The following is a 25,145-nucleotide window of genomic DNA, read 5'->3' on the forward strand; positions in this document are numbered from 1 at the left end:
ACTGAATTCTATAAAATCAAAATAATGTCAATTCATCCTATTTTTCTATTTTAATCCATTTTAGTAAATTTGTTCTACTTTATTTATGAAATATGACATCATAACTTTTATTCTTTATATTATTTTTTATTTTTAAATATTTCACTACGTTAATCTACTATATTTGATGTTTAGTATCCGTGCCAAAAATAAATAATACTAAATAATTGAGACAAAAAAAATTATTTTTTTAATTTTTTAATCTAAATATTATTCTGTTTCACCTAACATCACTAGTCAAAGATAGATGCCATTTCTTACTTTAGCAGCTCATCAATTTCTATTCTCTTTCTCTTCCGCCGCTTCTTTGTTTCTTTACCTTTATGGTACATTTAAAATACATTTATTAGTATACTTTTAAGAATAAAATATTTTTTTTCTAGTTTTGTCTATTTTAACTATAACAATATTTCTAGACTTCTAGTACATAAGAATATCATATAAAAGTAGGTATAAATAATGGGTCTTAAATTCAATTATACTTTGTTTTACATCTGATGATCCATTTAAAACTCTAAAATTATAAAAATTCAATTGAAATTTAATTCAAATTCAATTCATGACCCATTTTAAACTCTAAAATTATAAAAATGATGAAATAAAAATAATAAGAAAAGATTTATTTAAAACACCAGACCTATTTGATATCAAAAATATAAGTTCTAAGTCTAAAATGTTCAAATTTAATAAACTAAAGTTTGGATGAACTTTTATTATCTGGATTCTTTTCCTTTATCTTAAGAATCTGTGTCAGATACTCAATACTTTGACGCTTTATTTTGAGCCAAAACTATTGTATTTCTCTAGAAATTAGTTGAATTGGACCCTTGAACACGTCCCCGTGTGGAATTAGTTTCAAAACCTGAATTACAAGGCAGGAAGGAGTTCATTCGGGTCAGGTATTTCTGGTAGGCTCAAAATGAGATCTCATGTCCACATTAATTTTTACATAATTATAAATTTATTTTAAAATCAAATTAAATCAAATTCGGTTATGAGATCGAATGAATATATATCGGTTTATCAGGCCTATCTTAAATACCTCGAGCTAAATCTGATCAAAACCCAACTCATAATCATTCAAAATTTGAAAGATGTACCAAATGAGTCAATTCTCATTTGGTTGGTACTTGGTAGTCAAGAAAACAATATAGGATATATTAAAAAAGCATTTTGGTTTTTAATGCTTGACTTTTCTACACATGTGATAGTTGCACACATTTCTAGACAACATAACTCTATTAAACACTTACATGATCATCTAATTATAGCCATTCCTCAACAAAAACATTGTCTGATTTGCTGCTAATTTTGCAAAATTTTGGTGAAAAATGGAGGAAACCACAGACATTCTCATTGTAGGAGCAGGAATTTCTGGTCTTGCTACTGCTTTAGCTCTTCATAGGTATGTATGGACTATATCATTTATTTGTTTCTTTATTCATAATGGTCGATAACTCTACTAAAAGCTTAAGTTTGTGATTGAGTGTTTTAAAATATATTACATGCTCCATCATACGAGCTAATAAGGGGTGATTGAGATTTAAACCAGTGACAAGGGCGATGCTAGCTCTGATACCAAAACATTCATTTCTATACTATAATGAAAATAAATTAACAAAATGATGTTTTCACTGATGTAAAAGTGTTAATTTAGATATAAAATTATTTTAGATTGTTTAATATAGGGTTGAATCCAAAACATTAATTTAGGGTGAGTTGAACACTTATCTTTACATATATATACACAACTAATTCGATTGTCATTTTACCATGTTATATATTAAACAGTTCAATATTTATAAATTTTTATCAAATAATGATCTGAGTAATGACCTAAATAGGCCGAGCATAGATTTCCTTATGTGGTTTTTTTTATGAAGGTGCAACTTTTAAGATCTCATAAGTTGAAAAAAGGAAGTTCAACATTTTTTTTTTCTTTTCTTTGTTTTTTCAGATTGGGAATAAGGAGTTTGGTATTAGAATCATCAGATACATTGAGAGCAGCTGGGATTGCCTTTACTACTTGGACTAATGCTTGGAGGGCTTTGGATGCTCTTGGAATTGCTGATTCTCTTAGACAACAACATGGCCAGCTATTTGGGTATGTGTTAAAAGCAGTGAAAATTTGTCATATAATTATCCCACCCCGTAGGGCCCGCTCATATGAACTCATCCACGGAGCACCCATAGACTTGAGCCACAAATCCATGAGTAATGAGTGTTGATTTGCATATATAATAACAAACCCACGGGTAATAAGTGTTGACTTACATATATACTTGATGAGGTATACTCTATCCTAAAATCATATGGTGTCAAGGGGATTACCCATCAACTATTATATGCAAGTTTACAACCCACTATTTTAATGATGTGAGATCTTCTTTACGTATGAAGTATTTCCAACAGTATGAAATCAATACATACATATATATATATATATATATGTATATTTATTGTCAATTTGATCTTCTTGCTTTAATCCAAAGGCATTCATCAGATATCATGATTTTGCTTCTCGATAGGCGAATGATTCATAGTTCTTTGATTTTATATCATAATGGACTATAGTAAAGTGATGTTACAAGTGATTATTATCACAGTTTATCGAAAATAGTCTCTTTAGATTGCGTAATCAGACCGCTTAAATCCCACCTAGGTGGAAGCTACTTATCGTAAAAGGACCAACTCAACCAATAGCTTAAGCCGATGGTTCAGGTCCCAAAATATATTATTTATTTTGACATCCCTCCCACAAGAGCCCTTTCACAATCTCCTTTTACTTGGCACTTATGATTTTATTAGAAAGAGGGTGGATGAAATTTAAAATCGAATTTGTGCTTTTGAAACCATGTGAAGAAAACAAGTTAGTCAAAAATTTTTATGGATAATTGACACACAAAAGTTGGTGGGTGCAGGATATATACTTCATCAACAGTCACAGGAAATTTGACTTCACACGTTTCATTTACAAACAAAGGAACATAGTAAGTTAGAAGAAATCATTAATTTTTCAATTTGTATTTGTTGTATAAAAGCTTGGAATTGACATATGTTGAGAAATTATATGAAAATGTAGCGGAGATCATGAAGTTAGATGTGTAAAAAGAAAAGCTTTATTAGAAGCACTTGCAAAAGAATTACCAAATGACACAATAAGGTATTCATCTAAGCTGGTTTCTATCGAAGATTTAGGCTTCTTAAAACTTGTGCACCTTGCTGATGGTTCTACCCTTAAAACTAAGGTATATATGCTAACTTGAGCTCTTCTTTTTCTTGATTTATTACTCCTAAACTTAATAGAAGGATTATTAAACAAAAACCAATGATTTAGTAGCAGTAAAACTACACTTGATATAGGATTATAATCAATGATTACATGTGTATTAAAAGCTTAAGCTGATGATTGAAGTCCTGTGATATGTTAAATATTTTATTATACGCCCCGTCACACGAGTGCCCTCTCTTCATTCCTGACACTAATATGAGTGGCGAATGATATTTGAACATATAATAAGACTTTCTTTCAGGTTTGTTTATAATATTATGTAATCAATAAACTAAAAGTTTTATCTCATGGTTGAACCTTCACGATATATATTCATGACGAAGCCAAAGATTTATAGCTTCTTTGTTTCGGATTATCATGAATTAAAATGAAACTTAAAAGATTTGTATTCCGTCTTTATATGAATTAAGTTGATCAAGGATCAACCGGAAAAAACCCCTTAATTGTTATTACAATGGCACAATTGTATACATATGGCTCCCTCAAATTACGCCTATGAGCTAGATGAGGGTTGTGGCCAAGAACCACCTTCGGCTCTTATACCATGTTAGGTTGTTACAATTCGTAATAATCACCAAGTAGGCCCATTCATGTGGACACACCGTGGGATCGAGCCCCAAACCCACCGGTATGAGCGTTGACTTGCATGAACACTTCATAACATTCACTTCATCCCAAAACCATATGGTAATGGGAAGATTACTCACCAAGCATTATATTCAAATCCATAACCTGCTATTTTAGTGATGTAGGATCTTCTTCATATGTGAAGTATTTCTAATAGTATACGTATTGTCGTTGATAGAATAATGCATGTAAGTTAAACCTCAACCACTAATGTCATTGTACACAAACAGGTCTTGTTAGGGTGTGATGGAGTGACTTCAGTGGTGGCTAAGTGGCTCGGATTCAAGCAACCATCATTAACCGGAAGATCCGCCATAAGGGGTTGTGCATACTACCATAAAGGCCATGATTTTGAGCCAAATTTTCAACAGTTCGTAGGAAATGGTGTTAGATACGGTATTGTTCCTTGTGATGACAATGCTGTTTATTGGTTTTTCACCTGGTCTCCATCACCTCAAGGTAACAACGTTCGTCAATATGATTTCATTCTAAAATAACAACCAATATGTGGGTTAAACTTAGATCTTACAAATTTTAACCCGGTTAGAAACTGACACGAAATCAAACTAGAAATTAATGCATCATAACCCAAAATTTTAAATCTTAACGCAAAAAATAATCTTACTCAAAAATACCAGAATTTGGGTTAAACTTGACTATTTTTATCTGTTTTCTTTAGTTTGGACAATTTTTAAATTTTACGTTTCTTTTTTATCGGAACATTAAATATTTTCTTTAGAAAATCATTATATAATTTTTTGAAAAATCATTATATCCTCCCCTAACTCGTTGGATTGACCAAAACTCAATACAATCTAAAAATGACCAAATCCGAAACCCGCTTATCAAATTTTTTGACATGTCTAGTTAAATTTGAGTAAAAAAAAAGTAACATATGTTAAGTATATGTTGATGTGACTACAGAAAACAGACAACTACTAGAAGCTGATCAACAAAAACTAAAGCAATTTGTGTTGAGCAAACTTGGGAAGGTACCCAAACAAATTAGGGCAGTAATAGAAGACACAAATGTACAAGAAATAGTACGTTCTCCACTAGGGTATAGGCCTCCTTTAGAGATTCTATTTGGGAACATAAGTAAAGACAATGTATGTGTATTAGGTGATGCATGTCATCCCATGACACCAGATCTAGGCCAAGGTGGGTGTTCTGCTTTAGAAGATGGTGTCATATTAGCAAGATGTCTAGGGGATGCATTTTTTGTGTCAAATCAACACTCGGGTTTTGAAAACGATGATGAATACACGTACGAGAGGATTAAAATCGGGTTGAATAATTACGCAAAAACGAGGAGATGGAGAGGATTTGAATTGATTAGTACTGGGTATTGGTTGGGTTGGATACAAGAGTTTGACTTGTTTGGAATGAGGTTTTTGAGGGATAATTTTCTTTCGGTCTTTCTTTCTGGGTTGTTTCTTAAGAAAGCTGATGTTGATCCTAAGGAACTTAAACTTTGATGCTGAATTGTGGTGGGTTTTAAGCTGACAATTCGAGAATTCAAACAAAAATAATTAATAAGTTGATCAAGATTTGAACTCTCTAACGTCACCTTATGTAGTTTTATATTAATTATTACGTACCCTAAAATTTTGGGGGCCAAATATATATTGACCAAATGTTCTATCCCCTTATAGCTATCAAATGCAACATGTAATATAGAAGTATATGTTTATGTTCTTTTTAGATTGATGCTTGAATTTATAGTTTGATATTTCAATGTTACAATAACCTTTTAAAATATATTAATCATTAAATTTTATTTGATATATGAGTTTAAAAAGTCAAAGTCAATGTTATATAAATTCAAATTTTGTAAAATTAATCAGCATATTCAACAATAATGTAATAAAAGTCCATGAATTAACTATTCTTTTCTTGATAATTATCCTCGACAAAAAGATTGTATTGAATTACAAAATTTTTTGCTAAATCTATTTTTTTTTTTTTTGAACTATATAACATTGTTTTATACTTCTGATACTACAACTCGAGACTTAGAAATTGTTCTTATTGTGGAAAATTGAAATAATATGTATATCTTCAATATGAATATGAAAGCCTCTTCATTTACAGTATTTTATTTATGTAATGTAATTAAAAATCAACACCAATATATATTATTCAGGAGTTTTGAACCTACAATATTGTCATGTTAACATTTGGAGTAAACATATCATACGTACGTGCTTGGTGTTCTTCGTAAGTTATGCATAGTGGTGGGTGCTTTTTAGTTCGATGTTAAAAGTGATATATTATGAGAAAAAATATTATTTTTATAGTAAAATTTGAAAAATAATAGTATTGTATTAGGTCATTTTCAATCAGATTAATTTTGCTTGGATCAGTTTAAAGTTCGGTCTTTTTTTATTTTAATTGATATTATTAGTTGTATTTCTATAATGTAGTATTTTTTAAAAGAAAATATGTTCTGATAAAAAAGGATCAGTATAACTAATTTATTATTGAAAAAACTATCTAGAATAAACCAAACTATTCATGATTTTCCTACAATAATCCCACTTATGCATTAACCATGAATAATCCGACCTTTAAGGGGTATTTTCCTAGAGTAAACCCAGTAACCGGATAACTTTCTATATCAAGTTTTTTTTTAAAAAAAAAAGTTAAAATAAAATGTCGAAAAAATTGTAATTTTTGCTTTATTGTAGGAAAATCATGAAAAGATTGGATTATTCTTAGTAATTTTTACTTTATTATTTATGGCCCAATAAAAAAATATTAACTTAAAATATAAAAATTTAGAAATATTAAGTCCCAACAAAAAATTATGACGTGAAACCGAAAATGATAACATTGAATTGAAAAGGGTCAAAACAGTCCAAGTTTAAATATCAATCTAATTTGACCTTATTTTTTCTAGTATTTTCAGATTGAGTCATTATCGATTATAAAATTGGATTACTAATTTACAATAGAATGTAAGGTAGTTTCAAAATTATAACAGGTGTATATCTCATGCCAGGTTGCAAATTTGCAATTGAATTTTAGGGTTGGAGTTTAACACATCGTGTCATATTGAAATTATATTCATCAATTTATGCATGATGAATCACCAAAATTCCTTTACTCCTATTTGTTTGTGGAACGGCAAATATATATCCTTAACCTTATCGGTCATCTTAATAAGTTATAGTACTATATTTTTTGCACAAATTATTAAATAAATGTTTCATCTTTTTTAATATACATTATATACCTCAAAAACTATACATATTCAGGTGAAAATTTAAAAAGATATATAAAGGAGATAATTTATTTTATTCATAATTTATAAAATAAACATTATAAAAATTGATTAGTCAGTAAAAGTATAATTTTTTTATAGTTTTTAATTATGTTAAATTAAAGATACTAAAACTTGAATAAACGAAGCGTTATATACATGCTAAATTAAATGAGCACATAAAAAATGACCGATCAAAGGAGTAATAATCTTACATATTTGTGTTGATTCTCTCATTTAATTCATATATTTTTTGGCTAAAATAACAAAATTATGACTTTAATTCACTATAGAACTCCTTCTAAGTTCCAACTATATCTTACAAAATAAATGTGCAATTATAAATTATGCTCATATTTAGAACAAACAAAAACAAATAAAACTTCCTTTTCCACTTTTTTTATTTTTCAATTTATCTTTTCCATTTTAGTAAACGAGTCTATTTTCTCTTATTTCTAACTAGAGAAACACAAAAATATTAATTTTTCTATATTGTTTCAATTTAATTAGACGATCTATTTTCAAATATTTTAAACTACAAACACACAAAAAAAATTAATTTTTTTGTATCATTTCAATTTTATTAGACGAGTTTATTTATTAACTGTAATTGCATCTAAAAAACACAAAACATTAGTAATTTAATGAAAATTACGGTGGGGTCAGGGGTGATCTAGTGTTAATACAATTATTAATGGAGAAAAAAGCTAGCACAGAATGAACAAGCGCCAAAACAATCCCAGCCTTTATTCTTCCTCTCTTCGGAATCAAACGGTCCTGATTATTCATCTTCATACTGATCATCATCGTATTTCTTGCTTCTTCATGTGATGATTTTTGATATGATGAACTTGCTATTGCTAATTCATGGTAACCCACCATAATTCCCGTGCTACTTACCACACTTGATTACACTAGAGAAAAAAAAAAGAGGTGACTTTTTTTTATAAGATTATTTATGTGATGATGGATTTTTAAATTCATCCGGCTTTGAGGCTTATATATACTAGTACAAGTCAAGTTCCAATTAAAAGATTACAAAAGAAATAGCTTCTTAAAATTGACAACATTTTTTTTTTATTACTTACACCATTTTCTTTTTAATTTAAAACTTACTTTATTATTTTTCTTATTTTATTTATGCAGTACACCATTTAATTCTTAAATAAGACAAAATAAATTTTTACCAATAACAATCAAAATTAATGGTACTTACATATATTTTTCTCTTTTAATCCGATTAATTAAACTATATTGATTCACATCAAATAGTTTGAGTAGAATTGGTAATATAACACGGTCTCTCCTCATATTATATTGGTTTCCAACATTATAGCCTATGCATATATAGGAGTAGAGAGTTGAGAGTCAGGGCTATAACCCGTGAGACTGTTAAGGTCCCATTATTTTTAAAGTCCAAAAAATATATGGAATTTTTAATTAAATATTAAAAAATATATTTTTTATAGCAACACATGTAAGTTTTCAATTAATCAACTTAAAATCAAGATCAAATTATCTATCATACAACAAAAATGCCAAAAAAATTATGTTGAGGCTTGTGGCATGGCAAGCATGTTCATGTCATGTCATAGACGAGTTTGAGGGTGACTGGCACAGCACGAGACACATACTATTTGTGGCCAGTCAGACACACAGCCTGCTTTGGCACAACCCACAACAGTCCGACATGGGACAAAGCCCATCGAACCAAAATCATTATTTTTACACATTAATAAATTGGGAGCCCCAGGTTAATGCCAACTATCACCAAGGATCCATGGGTGTGCATCCCAGAAACCATCGTCGATTATGTTACAATGTTCAATCACAATGTTCATCCTTGAGTCTTCATTTTCATTCACATTCAAATCCACTTTGTTTTCCTGCGCGCATAAATGATTTCCTTTCAGAACATTATCATGTAAAGAGAAATAGAGAGAAAGAAAGGGGAGAGATTTGGAAAGATGAAGAATCTCTTGTTTGGATAATAAAAAATAAGGGAGAAATTTGAAGGGAAAACTTGAATTTTTTTTTGTTAAGAATTAAGAATACAATCTCTCTTAAAGTGAAAAGATTTTACTCATTTTTTTTCCTTTTCTCTTTCCTTCTCTTCTAAAGAAACAAGGTACACTCTCCCTTCTTACCCCTCCCCTTCCCCTTTTCTTCCTTTCTTTTCTCTCCTAATTTATTATCCAAACATAGTGTAAGTGCCAAACATGCAATGACGTGCAACAACGCAAAAATATATGATAGCAAAGTGTATAAACCCACGATACAACATCATTGAGGAGTATTCTCTCCTCACTCACGTGTTCGTCATAATCACAACTAATTGATTGATGATCGAGACATGCTCGTGGAACAAATTGTTTCTATGCTAGTATTGATCAAAGCAAAGGAGAGCATACCTTGTTCCAGAAAACAGAGGAACCCCTACGATATATGTCAGGTAAAGCAGCATAATCAATGCCGTTCTTGATAAGCAAGTCAATCTTCTCTTGAGTTTGTGTTCCCTGTATAGCGGACTATATTAACACAACCCATTACATCATATGCACTTCTTATTTACGCAAAGTTGATATTGATGTTTGCTACTAAGGGTCAAACGAAAACGTCTTTCTTATCACTAACAAGAATATGGTTGCATTTGCATATACCCGACCCTCAAACCCCGCCTAAGTGGGAGCCAATTCATAGCATTGAGGTAATTTAATGTTGTTGTATATTGGAAGTATCCATTAACCTCACAAGTCACAACATGAGCAAATGTTGCCAAGGATTATGCATTCCACACTAGTATAAAGATGCTACGACAATACTACAACAGTGTAAGTTCTGAAAAAGAAGAGATAATGTACCTTCAAAGTTTTTTGGGCCTCAGACTTGCTTTTCCCAGACTTAACCAGTGTCCAGAAACAGGTATTATACTGATTGTTAATATGACCTGAATTTAAGAAAATAAAAGCAGAATCATTCAATCCAACAATTATCCCAACACAAAATATCATAAAGTAGCTAATTCAAAAGAGTAAAATGGAGAAAATATTCCACAAATTAACATGTGCAAGTACCAAAGCAGGAAGAAAAGACGATCAAGAATATGGATACTCACAATCGACTTGTCTCCAAGACAAATAGTCCCGAAGAATCTCAGACGACGGATAGCAAACTGCTCTTCCATCAAATGAGGGGGGATACTTTAACTCTATAAGTGGGAAGAACTCTTTCCATTTACTGATGTACATTGATGAAAAGAATGATACCATTGCGGACACTATTCCACTGTAGAGAGAAAAGATAATCAACTTAAGGTTCATATAGCTAAAGCCCGATCAATAACTAAACTTCAACTGAACCACCAGATACATACCTAGGATGCCTTTCATTGAGCTTTGACTTTTTATCCAAAATGAAACTGCAATTCATTCAACAGTTATGAGGATTCTAACTTTGGCCAATATTAGAATTTAGAACTGTTGTCAGATTAAAAGCAACAACCGGAATACCTGAATTCATCACTGACACCATAAGCAAAGATAATATCTCGAAATTCATCCAAAAGGGCTGCTGCACATGAATTCATAAGGTTCAACGCTCGTACGTCATTGGGCTTCTCAAATGCATGAACATCAGAGAACCTAACAAAAGCCAAACACGTTCACTTGCAAGCTCCATTTACACCATCTCAGCTTTGAACCAGACAACATAGCTGGATTAACCATATAAATTAACTCAGTTGAAACTCAGATGCCTAAACTATTTAATGCCTAAACTATATAACATTGTCAGAGCTTTCAACTCAGCATATAGGGTTCACTAAATTAACCAAAGCATTCAAAGTGAAGGATCATTGGTAACAGAGATTACTTTATTCAGCATATATATATTTCTCACAATAGGAGTACACATTCTATGATTTAAACAAACCAAAAAGAACAGATAATATTCACAAAAGTCTAGTACCTGTGGAAATGGCATCCATCAATTCTGACCACTATCCATGTGGACAGCAATAGCTTATCCTGAAATTGAAATGATTCTATATATTCTGGTCTAACTCTTCGTATATCTTCTTCAAATCTACCTAGTTCTGAAAGAAGAGATGAGTGCTGATTCCAGAATTTTTTACCAGCTATATTATCTGAACGAACTTTTATCATCTTTCTACGTAATCTCTTAACAGGGTCACCATTTTCCTTGTACTTGATAATATCTTCAACCTACATTAGTAGACAATAAAACAGACAATGGCATACTTCAGACACATAATGAAAAATTTATCCTTTACCAACATTAACTACTTGACAATGCCAATGCTCAAACATAAACAATATATATATATGACGTCTATGAGAAGACCCTATATCAGCCCAGATTCAATTGCAAGTCCACAACCTCTAACTTGAATTCCAATGAAATGAAAATTCAAAATGCCCATGTTAGAAGATTCTTGGAGATAGATAAACCATAAAAGATGCTGTTTGCCAGAGTGTGCTTTACACATGTGCATCTGAATTGGTAACTAAAGCCTTTCTTCATTCGTGATACTTCTCATTCTCTTCTTTCTAGCCTAACATATTAGGTAAAATTAACAATTTGAGTATTTGATTATCGAGCTTCCCTGTTAGGGAGTTTAGCCTAACAAGCAATGTTTTAGCACACTAGACAAATAGACAGGTTGTTTTGGGTTGTGAATAGATAGAGGGATCATCAACCCATTGGCACTGCTTATGATATGTGGAGGCTATTACACATGTGGAAGACTATATTCATGTGTAATTTCCAGGCTTAATAAATGTTTTAACACTTGAACAATGGGCTAGTTGTTTGTCTTTTAGGGTGCTATAGATTGGAAGCACCATCAACCATCTGGTACTACTTCAGTACTGCTTTTGATGTGCGGAGTATAGGTGTCAGGAATATGCAGTCTAAGCATTTGAACCTTCTTAATGTGAACCTTCTATTCTTAAAAATTTAATGTTCTTAGCTACTACCTTGTTTGCACAAAAAGATCCCATACCCTGCCAAATGAATGAAGTTTCATTGGAAAGCTATTCCTCAAGGTCCAACGCTGAGGTGCTACACACGTTTCTTGTTTCAGTTGTAAAATACTTGCTAGGTTTCCCAAGGAAAGCTCAAATCAGCCTATTCATGTAGAGGGGGTGTCACTAAAATTGCAACATTTCTTAACTTTGTGCATACCCTTCAGCGTGTAGCAGTCCCTGATCCCTTACAATAATTCAAAGAAAGCAGGGTATATTTGGGACACTAAAGAATGGGTTGAGTGGATAGCAGAGACTAAGCCTTCACACTATATGATTTGCCTCCTCAAAAGGACCTACAAAACTGGAACAAATTCAGGGCTAACAATGAAATCAATTTACAAGAATGAAAGCCCATCTACAGTTTTAAATCGAAAACAGAAAGTGATCAATATTTGAGTTGAAGTTTTATAGTACGTAGAGTCACCAAGAACTAGTAGAAGAATCAGGAAAATATTTCAAATACTAAACAAGATACATACAATAATGGCTAACTAATGAGGAAAAGAAATCCAGAATTGAATAACTCAAATGATTAAAGCATAAACAAACATCATTTTATCCGAGTCTGACAGGTCTTAAAAATTCATATTAATGCAAAAGGGTAATCCAACAAAGAAAAACATTTAAAGTCCTTAAAATAGTAGATGTGCACCTGAGCCTTGAAAAGACAAGTTCCTTGTCTGAACATAGGATGCAGAGTCTTATAGTTAAGGTCAAATTTCTGGAAGAGAAGTTCATTTTGTTCCTGCTTTTGTGTTCCCTGTAAACACAAGACACAGTAGACACATTATCGAGTTAAAATGATATGAAAGAAATAAATCAATGCAACTCTTTTGCATTGCATGTATTTCTTCTTCAGATAGTCTATTTACAGGTGTTAAGTGCAAAATCTTGAAAGTTGGCTCTTACATGCATCTCAAAACCAAAGCATAATAGTCACCCTCATTATCATTCAGGTGTCGATGAATAAGAAACATTAATTTAAAATTGGCATACTAATATAACTAATGGAAGTTAGATAGGTATCAAGTCAAATGACCGAGTAAAGTAGCAGTTAATAACTTATTCCTTATTGTAAGATGTATTTTCCAGGCGTATGCTCACTAAAGATAGTAGATGAAGTAATGTGGCTTGACTGTCAATTCAATAGGAAAGAATACAAATTTCACATACCATGACTAAACAGTGTTACAAAATACAGTTCATAAAATTGCAATATTCTATCCAGTGTAAGTTTTGCTTCTAGCATTGTCCGGGAAAGACTCAGATTGACATGTGCAAACAGCAGCCTTGCCCACAAAAGAGATTTTCATAGATGAAAAGTAACAGAAACAAGGTCATACAACAAAATAAACATAATAAACTATTTGTGAACTTGGTGTATACATACGAGTATAAGACAAATACACCAAGCATCCATAAACTTCACATGCATCAGTCCTGTCTAAATTACCACTACACTCTGCATGCACACAAGTAAAGTTTTTACAGTACCTTGAGAAATTCATGAGCTTCAGTTTCACTCATTCCGGCTTCAGTTTTTCTCCCCTCAATTAGCTTCCAAAAACATGTATCATACAAATTATTGAGATGACCTGCAAAACGAAGAGTATAGATACAGATTGAACAAAGATCTCAATATAAATCATTCTAAGAAAAGGACATCTAGGTTTAATCTAAAACTTAAAAGAAATTACTCATGGTTTAACTCACAATCATTCTGTCTCCAGGCAAGATAACTTTGGAGAACCTCCAATGTTGGACATCGAATAACGTGAGCATGAAATGAAGGTGCATAGAGCAACTTATTATCCGGGAAGAAGTCATTCCATTTTATGGTAAACAAAGAAGTGAAGAACGAAACAAGTAGAGACAGTATTTTACTGCAATAGAGATGTGAGCAGCATATAAGAAACTGTGGAAATTGATAACATAACTTAGTAAGTCAATATATCAACATAAATAGTAATAGCATGCAACGCATTAAAGTTTAAATCAACATACACCGTAATGAAACCTATAGTGATGAAGGGAAAATTTCAAAATTCAAAATCGGAGATTTAATCAATATGTTACTAAGGAACATCTTGTGCATCCCAAATACTAACAACTGAAGATAATTTTCCAATACATACCTTTCACGTCTCTGGTAAAATTTGGACTCCTTTTTAAATATAAAGCTGCAAAGATAAAAAGTAATAACCATTAATAAGGCATCCAGTAGCATAGAAGCAATCGAGATTAAAGCAAGTGAGCAGCTAAGGACCGTATGTACCTATATTCATCACTAAACCCATACGAAAAAATTATGTCAGGATATTCCTCCATAACACCCGCTGCACACGACTTCATTAACTTCAAAGCCCTCCTATCATGAGGCTTCTCAAATTTATGAGCTTTAGAGAACCTGCCATTAAATGTCATTATGCATCAAGCAGGGGGGTAATTGTAAGCAACATAAAAGACAACACATGGTGGAAAAAGCACCACTTTCTACTAGGTAAACGGATTCTTGAAGGAGAGAAGCTCCCTCAAGTCTCAAGGACCTTCGCATCAAAAAAATCATCAAAAAACGTGTCTATAGACTTTGTGTGATGTACTGACGTTGTAAAGCAATATGGGATTGCTTGTGCACAAAGGTACAAAGATTGTTGAAAGAAAGAAGTCAAGAAAAAGACCAAAAAATATAACTATCAAGAACATCAGAACACATCAATCATCAACTTATTTCAATCACACACTGCGATTAAAAGGAAAAGGTTATCCATAGGTAAGAAAGTCCCCTGGCCTTGAGACATAAATATCAATCTTAAGTTTTGTTGTTGCCATAGGATTATGAGAAACTGATGTTTTGTTCATTTCACAAGACAGGAAATTTAATATAAGCAACACAAACTCATAACACACAGCATTTAAGGTAGTTAAGAACAAACAAGGATCTAAGCAATCTATTAGAACAAAAGATTGATCGATTAAAAACAATTCTTACATGTTTTTATTAGGTGCTGCTAAATGGAAGAGGGTAGTACTAAAAGTTAAGGTTAAAGCAGCATATATATGTTTACCATCTTTGATATTTGGAATAAAAGAATAGTTAAAGACCTAATACCATGAAGCAGAAAAACTACCACCTAAGAAGAATAAGCAGTATTAGACTAAAATCAATCTGCGGATACAATGGACTGACCAGTGTCACATGATTCACGAATTGCCTCGTGAATTGCGAATCGAAAAAAGCGAATCATGGTCAATTTTAAGCTATTTTTGAACCATTTTGAGCAAATCGCGAATCCAAAAGCCAAACTAACTGGAAAATTATGTTTCACTGGAACTAACAATGGGAAAACTCTTCAATCTTAAACAACTGACATTCACTAGCCACTAACACCACAGACTATATGGAGATCTAATCTTTTTTATCACCCTGTTAAGCATACACAGATAATACAGCCAATTATCAATTACAGGATGACATAATAGAAGTATTAAAAAGCACAAGTACAAGTATTGCAGCAGAATTGATGGGAAACAGAGGCCAGTTGATCATCACTTATAGCAATACAGTACCAAATAGATAACTTTTAATATATGGAAGTTAACATTACCATCAAAATAATATACTTCTTTTACTATATTAACTTCATCAATGGAATTTATGTTACTCGGACTCTTCATTTTGCTTCACGAACCGTGTCTAATCCTTGATGCTCGGACATTGGTATGGCACTTAGGCACTTCATTTTAGACGTAAAATTGAATATTTAGACATATCCGACACTTGACACGTACCAGTATCCAACATCAGTACTCGAGTCCAAGTAACATAGAACGGAATGGATGTAACTTGGGATCGATAAAAGGCAGAAGAGAAAATCAATCTACCAAGTCATTCAAGATTGTCATCTTTCAAGACAAAATGTCATATAGCAACATAAATTATTTTTATTTTTGATGAGGAAAATTTTATTAATGAAGAAGTACATCATACATCAATGGGATGAGAAATTCCAAAAGAACAGATAACAAGAGCTACAACATCACATATAGCAACATAATTACGTAAATCTTTTTACTTAATAAATTAATAGGGTAGATATTAAAAGTGAGCTACAATCAAGAAAATGAAGAATTATACAACAAGATTAACTTCAATGGACAAACTGCTTAGACTTACCTTCGGAAATTGCGGCCATCGATGACAACAACAATGAAAGTGGGCAACATAATTTTGTCTTGAACTTCAAAGAACTTTACATACTCATATTTGCTGTTTGCCATGAAATACCTAATCAAATCTGTTTATTTACAAAACAGATACATGGTTCAGTAAATGAGCTATCTTCCTGTAAACTATATTATTTGTTATAAAGATTGCAATTAACAGCTTCTCAAGAAAAGAACGTTTACTTGTCAAAAAAAGTCAATTGTTCATTGAAGTACAAAATTGAACAATCCTACTCGAGGTGTATTTTTCTAATAGGTGAAGTCATATGGGTAGTGATCAGGTGCAAATTGGGCATTAATTGACCCAAATGACATCACTGGAAGCTCATGTCCCGCAATGATTCATAAAGTTGGGCATCAATTGACATCACTGGAAACTCATGTCCCGTAACGATTCATAAAGGTTGGCATGCTTCGTAATCCCCAACTAATGATAGTCGGACTTTAGTAAATCTCAAAAACAATCCTGCTCCTTTAAGGCTATCAAACAAGTCAACGATTTTTTGGCAGAGGAACCTATTTTTCACAATTACCTCATTTTGTAGTTTGTACTCGGTAATCTACGCAACACCTCATAATTCACTCATTCTTGTGAACAAACAACACAGGTGCTCCACAAAGCGAGATATTCGGTCGTATGTACCCTTTTTCAATAACTCCTTGGCCTAGTTTTCAAGTTCCTCTATCTTTTCTCATGTCATCTTAAAAGTGCTTTAAAATATGTACTGCCCTCATTACTACTCTATGGTGAACTCTAAGTTCCTACCATGTGGCATTTTTGGTATCCCAAAGACAAGAACCTTTTTACAAAAGGCAAGGACTCTTACAAAAGCTTAGAAACTTATGATAACACAATGAACTAATACTACTTACCCATATAGTGTAATATATATTTAATAATAATGATAACACTTATAATAGAAATGATTTGAAATATACTTCTCTATATTATTTAAAGTACAAGATGACAACATACAAGGACAACACAAAAATTACTTGATAAATTTAGCAATGTTCATCACCATTAACAATGTCATGCCATTCACACCAACCAGTGATCTTTTAACAATGTCAATCACCATTAACATCAATAACAACATGATTTACTATCACTACTACCAACTAGCAATTGTAACTATTATTAGCAACTATTATGATCACCAATATAAAACCCTAACTCATCCATGTTCAATAGACGATTTCAACTCTTACCCACAACAAATCAAAGCAAGATTCAATAATTATAAGCCAGATTAACATAACATTCAAAAACTTAACAAAACTTTGCAATTTAAACAATAATTCACATTAGAATAGAGTATCTCACAAAAATGGGGATGAAAGAGGGTAAAGAGGTCGCGAGCTAGGTGGCTCGAGTGAGAAGTGTTGCGGTATGAGGCTGTTGGAGGCGCGCGTGTTTATGGTTGCTGCTAAGGCCGCGGATGCGGGGCTGTGAGTGGCGCCACACAGTGTGATCCGCCTTGGAGTCACGCGAGTACCCTTCGAGTCTGTGATGTTTGGCTTCCGTGGCGGCTCTGTTGCGGTGGCGCGGCAGGAAGGCTCGTAGTGGTGGCGGATGAAGTCAGAGGGGGTGTTAGGTATGGAGCCCGATAAGAGAGAGGGAGGCAGGAGATGAGTGTATGAGATGGGGGCGGGCCGGCCGGCACACAATATAACAATTAAAATTAAAAATCAATTATAAAAACATCAAATCCATTTGTTTAAACACTAATTAGAAAAAACAATTATAAATGGACAATTATAAAAATATAGTAAAATCTTATTCCAAAACCATACTATCAAAAACAAAATAATTAATGATCATATGCAAAATCACAATTTACATTACTAGCAAATAATACAATACACTTAAATAAATAGTACGATTTAAATTTTCAAATACGAATCGTGTTTAAATTTTATGTCATCTCTAACTCTAACTCGGTAAGTTACGTGTAAATTACTTCAAAATGGACTATTAATGGTTAATTAAAATATTTCATAGTCTATATATAATGATATAACTTCACTTTCAATTAAGAATAGTCAAAATCAAACAACTAAAAAAAACAATAGTATTCCTAACAATTTTAACTTAATCATTATTATAATAAGGTAAGATGAGAATATAATTGAAACTTAAAATAAAATTTTAATTTGAAAATAAATATCTTATATCTTTAATACCAACTCAAAACTTTTCCTTTTCAATTCACAACTCGTATTCATACCTTTAACTTTTACAAATTTCTATTTCCCTCAAATAAAAAAAACATTTTATATCTACCTAAAATTTCAATTTCAACCTTAATTCCTATTGCAAAAGAGAGCGTTAGCTTAATAGTAGCAACTATAAATGCATTAGTACACATTAAAAAAAATTTATAGCTTAAACAATAACAAACATTTGTATATCAATTAATTGCATCACAATACAAATAATCCACTTTCCTATTCATTATAGTCCACAGCAAACTACTCCTTTACTAGCAAACTTCATCATCAACAACAAATTGCAAAACCGAAAACGTGGGCGAATTTCTTCCATAAATGCCAGTAATATCATCAAATTCATCCATTTTTTCTCAATTTTCATCATCTTTGACAAATCAACAAACTACCCAATTCACATTAAGCCATGTAAAACCCCAAAAAAGCTTCTTTTTGTTCATTTTTCCTCTTAAAAATACCCAAATTAGATGCTTAAAGTCTTCAATCATGGAGGGTAATTCTGTTCAATTAATGGGTACAAGTTTAGAATCAATTGATGATAAATATTCTAAAGAATTGGATGTTGCTGTTAAAGCTGTTCAAATGGCTTGTTCTTTGTGTCAAAGGGTTCAACAAGGTTTTATTTCTAAGTCTAATTCTATTGTTCAAGCTAAGGATGATAATTCCCTTGTTACTATTGCAGGTGAATTTTTTCACTTTCCTTTTTCAATTTTGTGAATTTTTAATTTATAGCTATTAATGGGTATTAAATTATTAATTTTTTTGGTTGATGTGAAAGTAATTATACTACTCCTATCTTTAGCAATGAATTGATGGGAGATTATTTAATATTGAACTTTGTTGATTTTGACTGATTTTTTAGTAAAATACTAAAATTGTAGGGAAAATGAAATTAGGGAAGGAAAAAAATCTTGTTATTGGGCGACCAAGTCTATAGAATAATTGGGTTGACTTTTAATTTATGTGAAATTGCAGTCGAAAACTTTATTTTATCTAATAAGGATAAAGTTGCATGCTTTTAACCTCCCGACTCTCCTTAATGGCGGGTCAGTGATATTAAATTAGTGTGTAGGGACATGATAATCAATACCCATCTGTTAATTCATTGATTGGGCTTTGTCTTAATGAAGAATGTCCATACTTGGCTAAGTCCTTTGTTTGAACTAATCATACTCATCTTTAGACGTTGCTCCTCCTATATCTAGATTTGATAATACAACTATACTGCAAAAATAAGGCCGCATCACCATGTCGCGAACTTATTCGAAAGGTTTTTGAGTTTACCGGGACCGAAAAATAGGCCGCACTGACCCCAAAATTATCCATATTGATTGCGAGAATTATCCATATTGATTGCGATATCAACGATACCGTATTTTTGCACTATTACTACCCATTTGGATTTTCTTTAACCTTTTTTTGTGAAACTGGAGGGAGTATAAGACCCCTAAAAGCTTAACCCTTTCATAGGGAGAATGAGATTGCATCAATATAAATCTTGGATTGAATTTTCCATCTTAGAATTGATTACTAACAAGCTTGCTTGTTCTGTACCTGACTATTACTGGCTGTTTTATAGTCTGATTCATTGTGCTATGTAATCAGATTGGAGTGTCCAAGCTACTGTCAGCTGGGTATTGTCTGAACATTTTGGCAGTAGAAATGTCTCGATTGTAGCGGAGGAAGATGTTGAAGCTCTATCGAAGCCTGAGGCGACTGGCCTCTTGGAATCCGTAGTACAAACTGTCAACAAATGTTTATCCGAAGCGCCCCAATTCGGCATTAAAGGACCCCATATGCCCCTAGAGAAAGTAGAAGTTCTTGAGGCCATTAGGCACTGCAATTCAATTGGTGGGCCTAGTGGTAGATTTTGGGTACTCGATCCTGTCGATGGCACGCTAGGTTTTGTACGCGGGGATCAATACGCTGTTGCTCTAGCATTGGTTGAGGACGGGCAAGTAATGCTTGGTGTTTTAGGTTGTCCTAATTACCCGTTGAGGAAGGAGTGGTTGTCGTATCATCACCGTTACTATAGGATCATATCCAAGCTAACACCGCCAAGTTCTGAATCTTGGGATAAAGGCTTCGTGTTATACGCCAAAAAAGGTAGCGGAAAAGCTTGGATGCAGCCATTACTACCACAATCTAAGACAATTGTGTGGATAAAATCCCCCAGACCTGTCTATGTATCTCCTGTTGAAGATCCTGCCCTGGCGACTTTCTGTGAGCCTGTTGAACGAGCAAATTCAAGCCATTCTTTCACTGCCGGGCTTGCTCACAGCGTTGGAGTTAGGTGCATCTCTTTTTCTACTATTTGAAGTGAAATTCTGTTCCTAGACTATATTTGGCTTCTTTTTGTTGGTTAAATTTGTTTTGGCTTAAATCAAAACTTTTATTTCGCAACATTTTAAACCAACACCATTACCTCCTTGTTTTGTTCCTAGAAGGTCGAATTCTAGTGGGAATGTTGTCCTACCAATATACATCTTAGTTAACAACGCGATTGTCAAACATGAAAGATATGGTGGTCACCTTTGACAGAGTATATAACATGTCGTGGGCTACAACTATCAGCTTAATTTTTTGTTTGAATTGGTTACTGAACATGATATCACTGGTTTGAAATCTCATAGAACCATCCTTTCAAGGGGAATAACTAACGTCAAGTACGAGAGTCGTTTTGCATCTGGAGGTGTGATAGAGAATACTACATAATCATGGGATAAACCATCAGCTTAAACTTTTGGTTGAGTTGGTTTCTACACAGTATATTCCTAGCACGATTGATGTAGATTGTAGACTCAAAGTGGTTTAAGAGAAATTGTAGTAAATCAAAAATCTGTTCTTTTTAGTCAAGTTACTAAGGAGTTTTAATCAATATATACTACTATTGCAGGAAGGAACCGTTGCGTGTGTACAGCATGGTCAAGTATGCAGCTGTAGCTCGTGGGGATGCGGAGATATTCATGAAGTTTGCTAGGTCTGGCTACAAGGAAAAGATATGGGATCATGCAGCTGGCACTGTTATTATCCAGGAGGCTGGTGGTGTGGTAACTGACGCGGGCGGGCATCCCTTGGACTTCTCAAATGGTATATATTTGGAAAATCTCGATCGTGGCATAATCGCCTGCGCTGGAGTCCAATTGCATGAGAAAATCGTCCGAGCTGTGGATGCTAGCTGGGATTCCTCCTGCTTATGACTTACTTTGCAGCAAAACGCCCTACAGTCTTAAATTTTTTCCTGGTAAGCATTTGTTTTCTTTCGTTTTCCTTGCGAATGCAAACTACTAAGAAATAGAACGAAATGAATCAACTGATAAACTCATTTGAAATGCCCTCGTTAATGGCTTTGTCCAACACCCATCAGTATCTTGGGCCCCAACCATACACTTAAACTAATAGTTGTAGCCCCATGATATGCTATATGCTCTATCATTTTCATGCAAGGATTGTTTGCAAGCTTATTTGTCTTTATGATTAGTCCCGTCTTTTGACGGAGTAGGCACGAGTTATAACTGACTTGTAATCCGTTGCGCACAAATTTTCAGTACTTGGGGGATTGCGAACTTTAATTCTTAGCTATGTTACTCAGACTCTTCATTTTGCTTTACATACCCGTGTCTGATCCTTGATGCTCGGACATTGGTATGGCACTTAGACACTTCATTTTAGGTGTAAAATTGATTATTTAGACGTATACGACCCTTGGATACTTACTAGTATTCGATATCAATACCCGAGTCCAAGTAACATAGGTTCTTAGTACTTGTACATTGGTTGCTCTCGACGTCATTTTATAAAACAAAAGCAGACTCGAGACGGTTCAAAATCTAGTTCGGGTTGGTGTTGTCCTAGTTGCCCACTTATACTTCTTACTGAAGTGATTTCATGAAACAGACGACGAACCATGTTTCCGCGTCCCCATTAGACTCGAGTCTCGTGTATCATTACTTCATTTTTCATCTCGAATTCAGTTCATCATACTAGTCAATTCTCGATTTTTGAAGTGTATGCTGATGAATGTTCGATGTTCTTAACATCAGGGTTAGCGACTTAGCTCCGATCATCTTCAACGAGCTTTCCATCTCGAGGAATGGCGTGCACATTCTGGTGGCGGTTTTTCTGTTTCTCCGATCGGTTTTCTCCTACTTGCACAACTTTGGAACTAATCAATTTCTATACAGTACTGATTACTGCTGTGTACAGATGCCATATATGTATAATGCAACATATTTTTTGTATTTTTGATATCTTTAACTTGGTTGTGGGTTTGAATTAACTACGACCATGTCTCATAAACTTGTAAAAATCAGTATTAATAAAAAAATTAAGTTAGGTTTTATGGCCTTGTCCTAAGGCTTAATCTCTATTGCTCTTAGTTGATGAGAAAATAAGATAAGGAAGGTATATGGATGAGATAACGCGAGAGATTGAGATTGTGGATTATAATTGAAGTGAGATATATAAATATAGTTAAATCGGTGAGATATTTGAAATAAATTATAGCAAATAAAATGGAACTAAGTATGATTCATAGTTATCAAGGCTTTATCTAGTTACTTATGGGTGTCAAGTGTGAATTTTTGCTTAAGTGAAAAAAAAATAATTAATTAAATAAATTAACTTTCAAACATTTTTCAAAAGTAAGCGTCCAAACTCCAAAGCTGTGCTTTGGAGCTGTTCGCAGTTACTAACTGCGAACAGCATATAAGACAAACTAGCTGTTCGCAGTTAGTAACTGCGAACAGCTATTTTGTCTTATATGCTGTTCGCAGTTAGTAACTGCGAACAGACCTGATCTACAAAATCAGATCAGTTTCTATTTTTCGCAAAATCTCAATTCTCAAACCACTTCATTTGCATTTATTTGATTAAGTTGCCAATTAAATAATAAAATGTTACATTAGCTAAATATTAATTGCAGGCACAAGGTGCGGCAGACGTGATGCGGTACAGCCAGGAGGAGCCGGTGAGGGAGATTGCGCATGGCATGCTCTTCGGCTCGCAGTTCCAGCACTTCATACCGGAAGTCGCTGCACAGCACTCACCGACTACCTCCCATACGCACATGGCATGCTCTCCTTCTTATGACTACCATTTGGAGGAGATGGATCATTCATATCCCGGTGACGCTGCGGGGACCTCGCAGGCTGTGCCATCATAGCCATCACAGTACCAGTCCCCTCCACTGCCAGAGCGTCACGCGAACGCCTCTTTCTATCGTAGGAGGCGAAGGAGACCAACTCAGTTGGATAAGGTAGATGAGGATTCGTGAGCGTTAACGATTACCTTTTGTGTATTTGGATCAACTATGTACATATATATATATTTTAATTGACTTGTATATTTCACACATTTGTATATATTTTGTTGTATATACATGTTTAATTACTTTATCATAGCCCCCAAACTTTGACTTATGAATGATCGGAGTTTTGGCGATGAATCATGCCGCCTTAAAGATACATCGACTTGTAATTACCTATTCTAATGTCTCTAGTGCAATTACAACAAACAACAACTCAAAAATAAAGGAAAAAAAAATTAATTAGTTGTTCGCAGTTAGTAACTGCGAACAGCTATAAAAGACAAAATAGTTGTTCGCAGTTACTAACTGCGAACAGTTAGTTTGTCCTATATGCTGTTCGCAGTTAGTAACTGCGAACAGCTCCAAAGCACAGCTTTGGGGTTTGGACGCTTACTTTTGGAAAATGTTTGAAAGTTAGTTTATTTAATTAATTTTTTTTTTCATTTAAGAATTTCAAAAATTCGAGTGTTCAAGGGCTCGGCCCCAGTTTTCAGTCTTTATCAGGTTCATGTTTAAGACGGTTGGATTGAAAATGAGCTTTGGATCTAGGCCCAGTTTCAACTATTATCACCTTTTAAAGTCTGTATTTAGCCCGGTCTATTTTCACAAAAGTCTAGCATGATTTGCATTCAACCCATAAACACCTCTAGTGTCAACTATCGAGCATGCTCACATAAATGGACTTGAGTATGATATCGGCTAAACTTTTGAAGAATACGTGAGGAGTGAGCCTTAAACTTCATAAATCATCAATATTACGAGACTAATTTAATATTTTTTGAATCGAGAAAAGAAAATGACACAAAAAATCTTTTGAAAGTCATGAGAGAGGAAGAAACTCCATGCTAACAGAGGTATGACGTAAAAGTGATTATAATTTAATTTAGGAAAAATTCTATAAAACTACCTATTCTATACCTGCTTTTGCATAAAACTACCTTTTCTATTTTTTTTTTCAAAAAACTACCTTATGTAATAATATTGTTTGCAAAAGAGTACCTATTAACGGATTGGTTAGTGTTGACCGTCAAAACTGACGTTGACTATCACGTGTGAAGCACGTGACCAATTAATTTGTGCTTCCTTCTTCATTGCTGTGCTCATCATTTC

The 25,145-nt window shown here is 33.3% G+C and overlaps 3 protein-coding genes across 4 annotated transcripts; 2 read left to right on the forward strand and 1 right to left on the reverse strand.

The window, feature by feature from the left end:
* The first annotated feature begins 1,245 nt into the window (after positions 1-1,245).
* Positions 1,246-5,701, forward strand: LOC130823547 (monooxygenase 2-like). The gene is made up of 6 exons (XM_057688190.1): positions 1,246-1,444; positions 1,997-2,143; positions 2,961-3,029; positions 3,122-3,287; positions 4,189-4,417; positions 4,883-5,701. Exons 1-6 carry the CDS (start codon positions 1,371-1,373, stop codon positions 5,434-5,436), a joined length of 1,239 nt encoding a protein of 412 aa, XP_057544173.1. The 5' UTR covers positions 1,246-1,370; the 3' UTR covers positions 5,437-5,701.
* Positions 5,702-8,701: 3,000 nt separating this feature from the next.
* LOC130823544 (tRNA(His) guanylyltransferase 1-like) lies at positions 8,702-18,186 on the reverse strand. Of its 2 annotated transcripts, none has more exons than XM_057688188.1 (14): positions 17,823-18,186; positions 16,446-16,566; positions 14,547-14,678; positions 14,407-14,451; positions 13,985-14,154; positions 13,766-13,866; positions 12,924-13,031; positions 11,190-11,446; positions 10,733-10,864; positions 10,597-10,641; positions 10,339-10,508; positions 10,085-10,170; positions 9,635-9,751; positions 8,702-9,109 (listed from the first exon to the last, which is right to left on the reverse strand). In XM_057688188.1, the coding sequence occupies exons 2-14, from the start codon at positions 16,547-16,549 to the stop codon at positions 8,978-8,980; spliced, it is 1,599 nt and encodes a 532-aa protein (XP_057544171.1). In that variant the 5' UTR covers positions 16,550-16,566; positions 17,823-18,186; the 3' UTR covers positions 8,702-8,977. The 2 variants fall into 2 exon arrangements, with proteins under 2 accessions (XP_057544171.1, XP_057544172.1); XM_057688189.1 differs by having other exon boundaries at positions 9,635-9,739; positions 17,823-18,185.
* Positions 18,187-18,703: 517 nt separating this feature from the next.
* Positions 18,704-23,090, forward strand: LOC130823548 (PAP-specific phosphatase HAL2-like). Its single transcript, XM_057688191.1, has 4 exons — positions 18,704-19,409; positions 20,333-21,020; positions 21,624-21,971; positions 22,771-23,090. Exons 1-3 carry the CDS (start codon positions 19,046-19,048, stop codon positions 21,925-21,927), a joined length of 1,356 nt encoding a protein of 451 aa, XP_057544174.1. The 5' UTR covers positions 18,704-19,045; the 3' UTR covers positions 21,928-21,971; positions 22,771-23,090.
* The last annotated feature ends 2,055 nt before the right edge of the window (positions 23,091-25,145 follow it).

Source organism: Amaranthus tricolor, chromosome 9 (genome assembly GCF_026212465.1).
Source record: "Amaranthus tricolor cultivar Red isolate AtriRed21 chromosome 9, ASM2621246v1, whole genome shotgun sequence".
Classification (NCBI taxonomy): Eukaryota; Viridiplantae; Streptophyta; class Magnoliopsida; order Caryophyllales; family Amaranthaceae; genus Amaranthus; species Amaranthus tricolor.

What these genes read in the sequence shown, in the direction of transcription:
- LOC130823547 (XM_057688190.1), top strand. Translation starts at nt 1,371, where the DNA reads ATGGAGGAAACCACAGACATTCTCATTGTAGGAGCAGGAATTTCTGGT. An exon ending in TTTACAAACAAAGGAACATA is followed by an intron (nt 3,030 to 3,121) that starts GTAAGTTAGAAG and finishes ATGAAAATGTAG; the next exon opens with CGGAGATCATGAAGTTAGAT. An exon ending in CTGGTCTCCATCACCTCAAG is followed by an intron (nt 4,418 to 4,882) that starts GTAACAACGTTC and finishes ATGTGACTACAG; the next exon opens with AAAACAGACAACTACTAGAA.
- LOC130823544 (XM_057688188.1), bottom strand. Translation starts at nt 16,549, where the DNA reads ATGGCAAACAGCAAATATGAGTATGTAAAGTTCTTTGAAGTTCAAGAC. An exon ending in CTTGTCTTTTCAAGGCTCAG is followed by an intron (nt 11,447 to 12,923) that starts GTGCACATCTAC and finishes CTACTAATGTAG; the next exon opens with GTTGAAGATATTATCAAGTA. An exon ending in CTCAATGAAAGGCATCCTAG is followed by an intron (nt 10,509 to 10,596) that starts GTATGTATCTGG and finishes TTCTCTCTACAG; the next exon opens with TGGAATAGTGTCCGCAATGG.
- LOC130823548 (XM_057688191.1), top strand. Translation starts at nt 19,046, where the DNA reads ATGCCAGTAATATCATCAAATTCATCCATTTTTTCTCAATTTTCATCA. An exon ending in TTCCCTTGTTACTATTGCAG is followed by an intron (nt 19,410 to 20,332) that starts GTGAATTTTTTC and finishes CTATGTAATCAG; the next exon opens with ATTGGAGTGTCCAAGCTACT. An exon ending in GCTCACAGCGTTGGAGTTAG is followed by an intron (nt 21,021 to 21,623) that starts GTGCATCTCTTT and finishes CTACTATTGCAG; the next exon opens with GAAGGAACCGTTGCGTGTGT.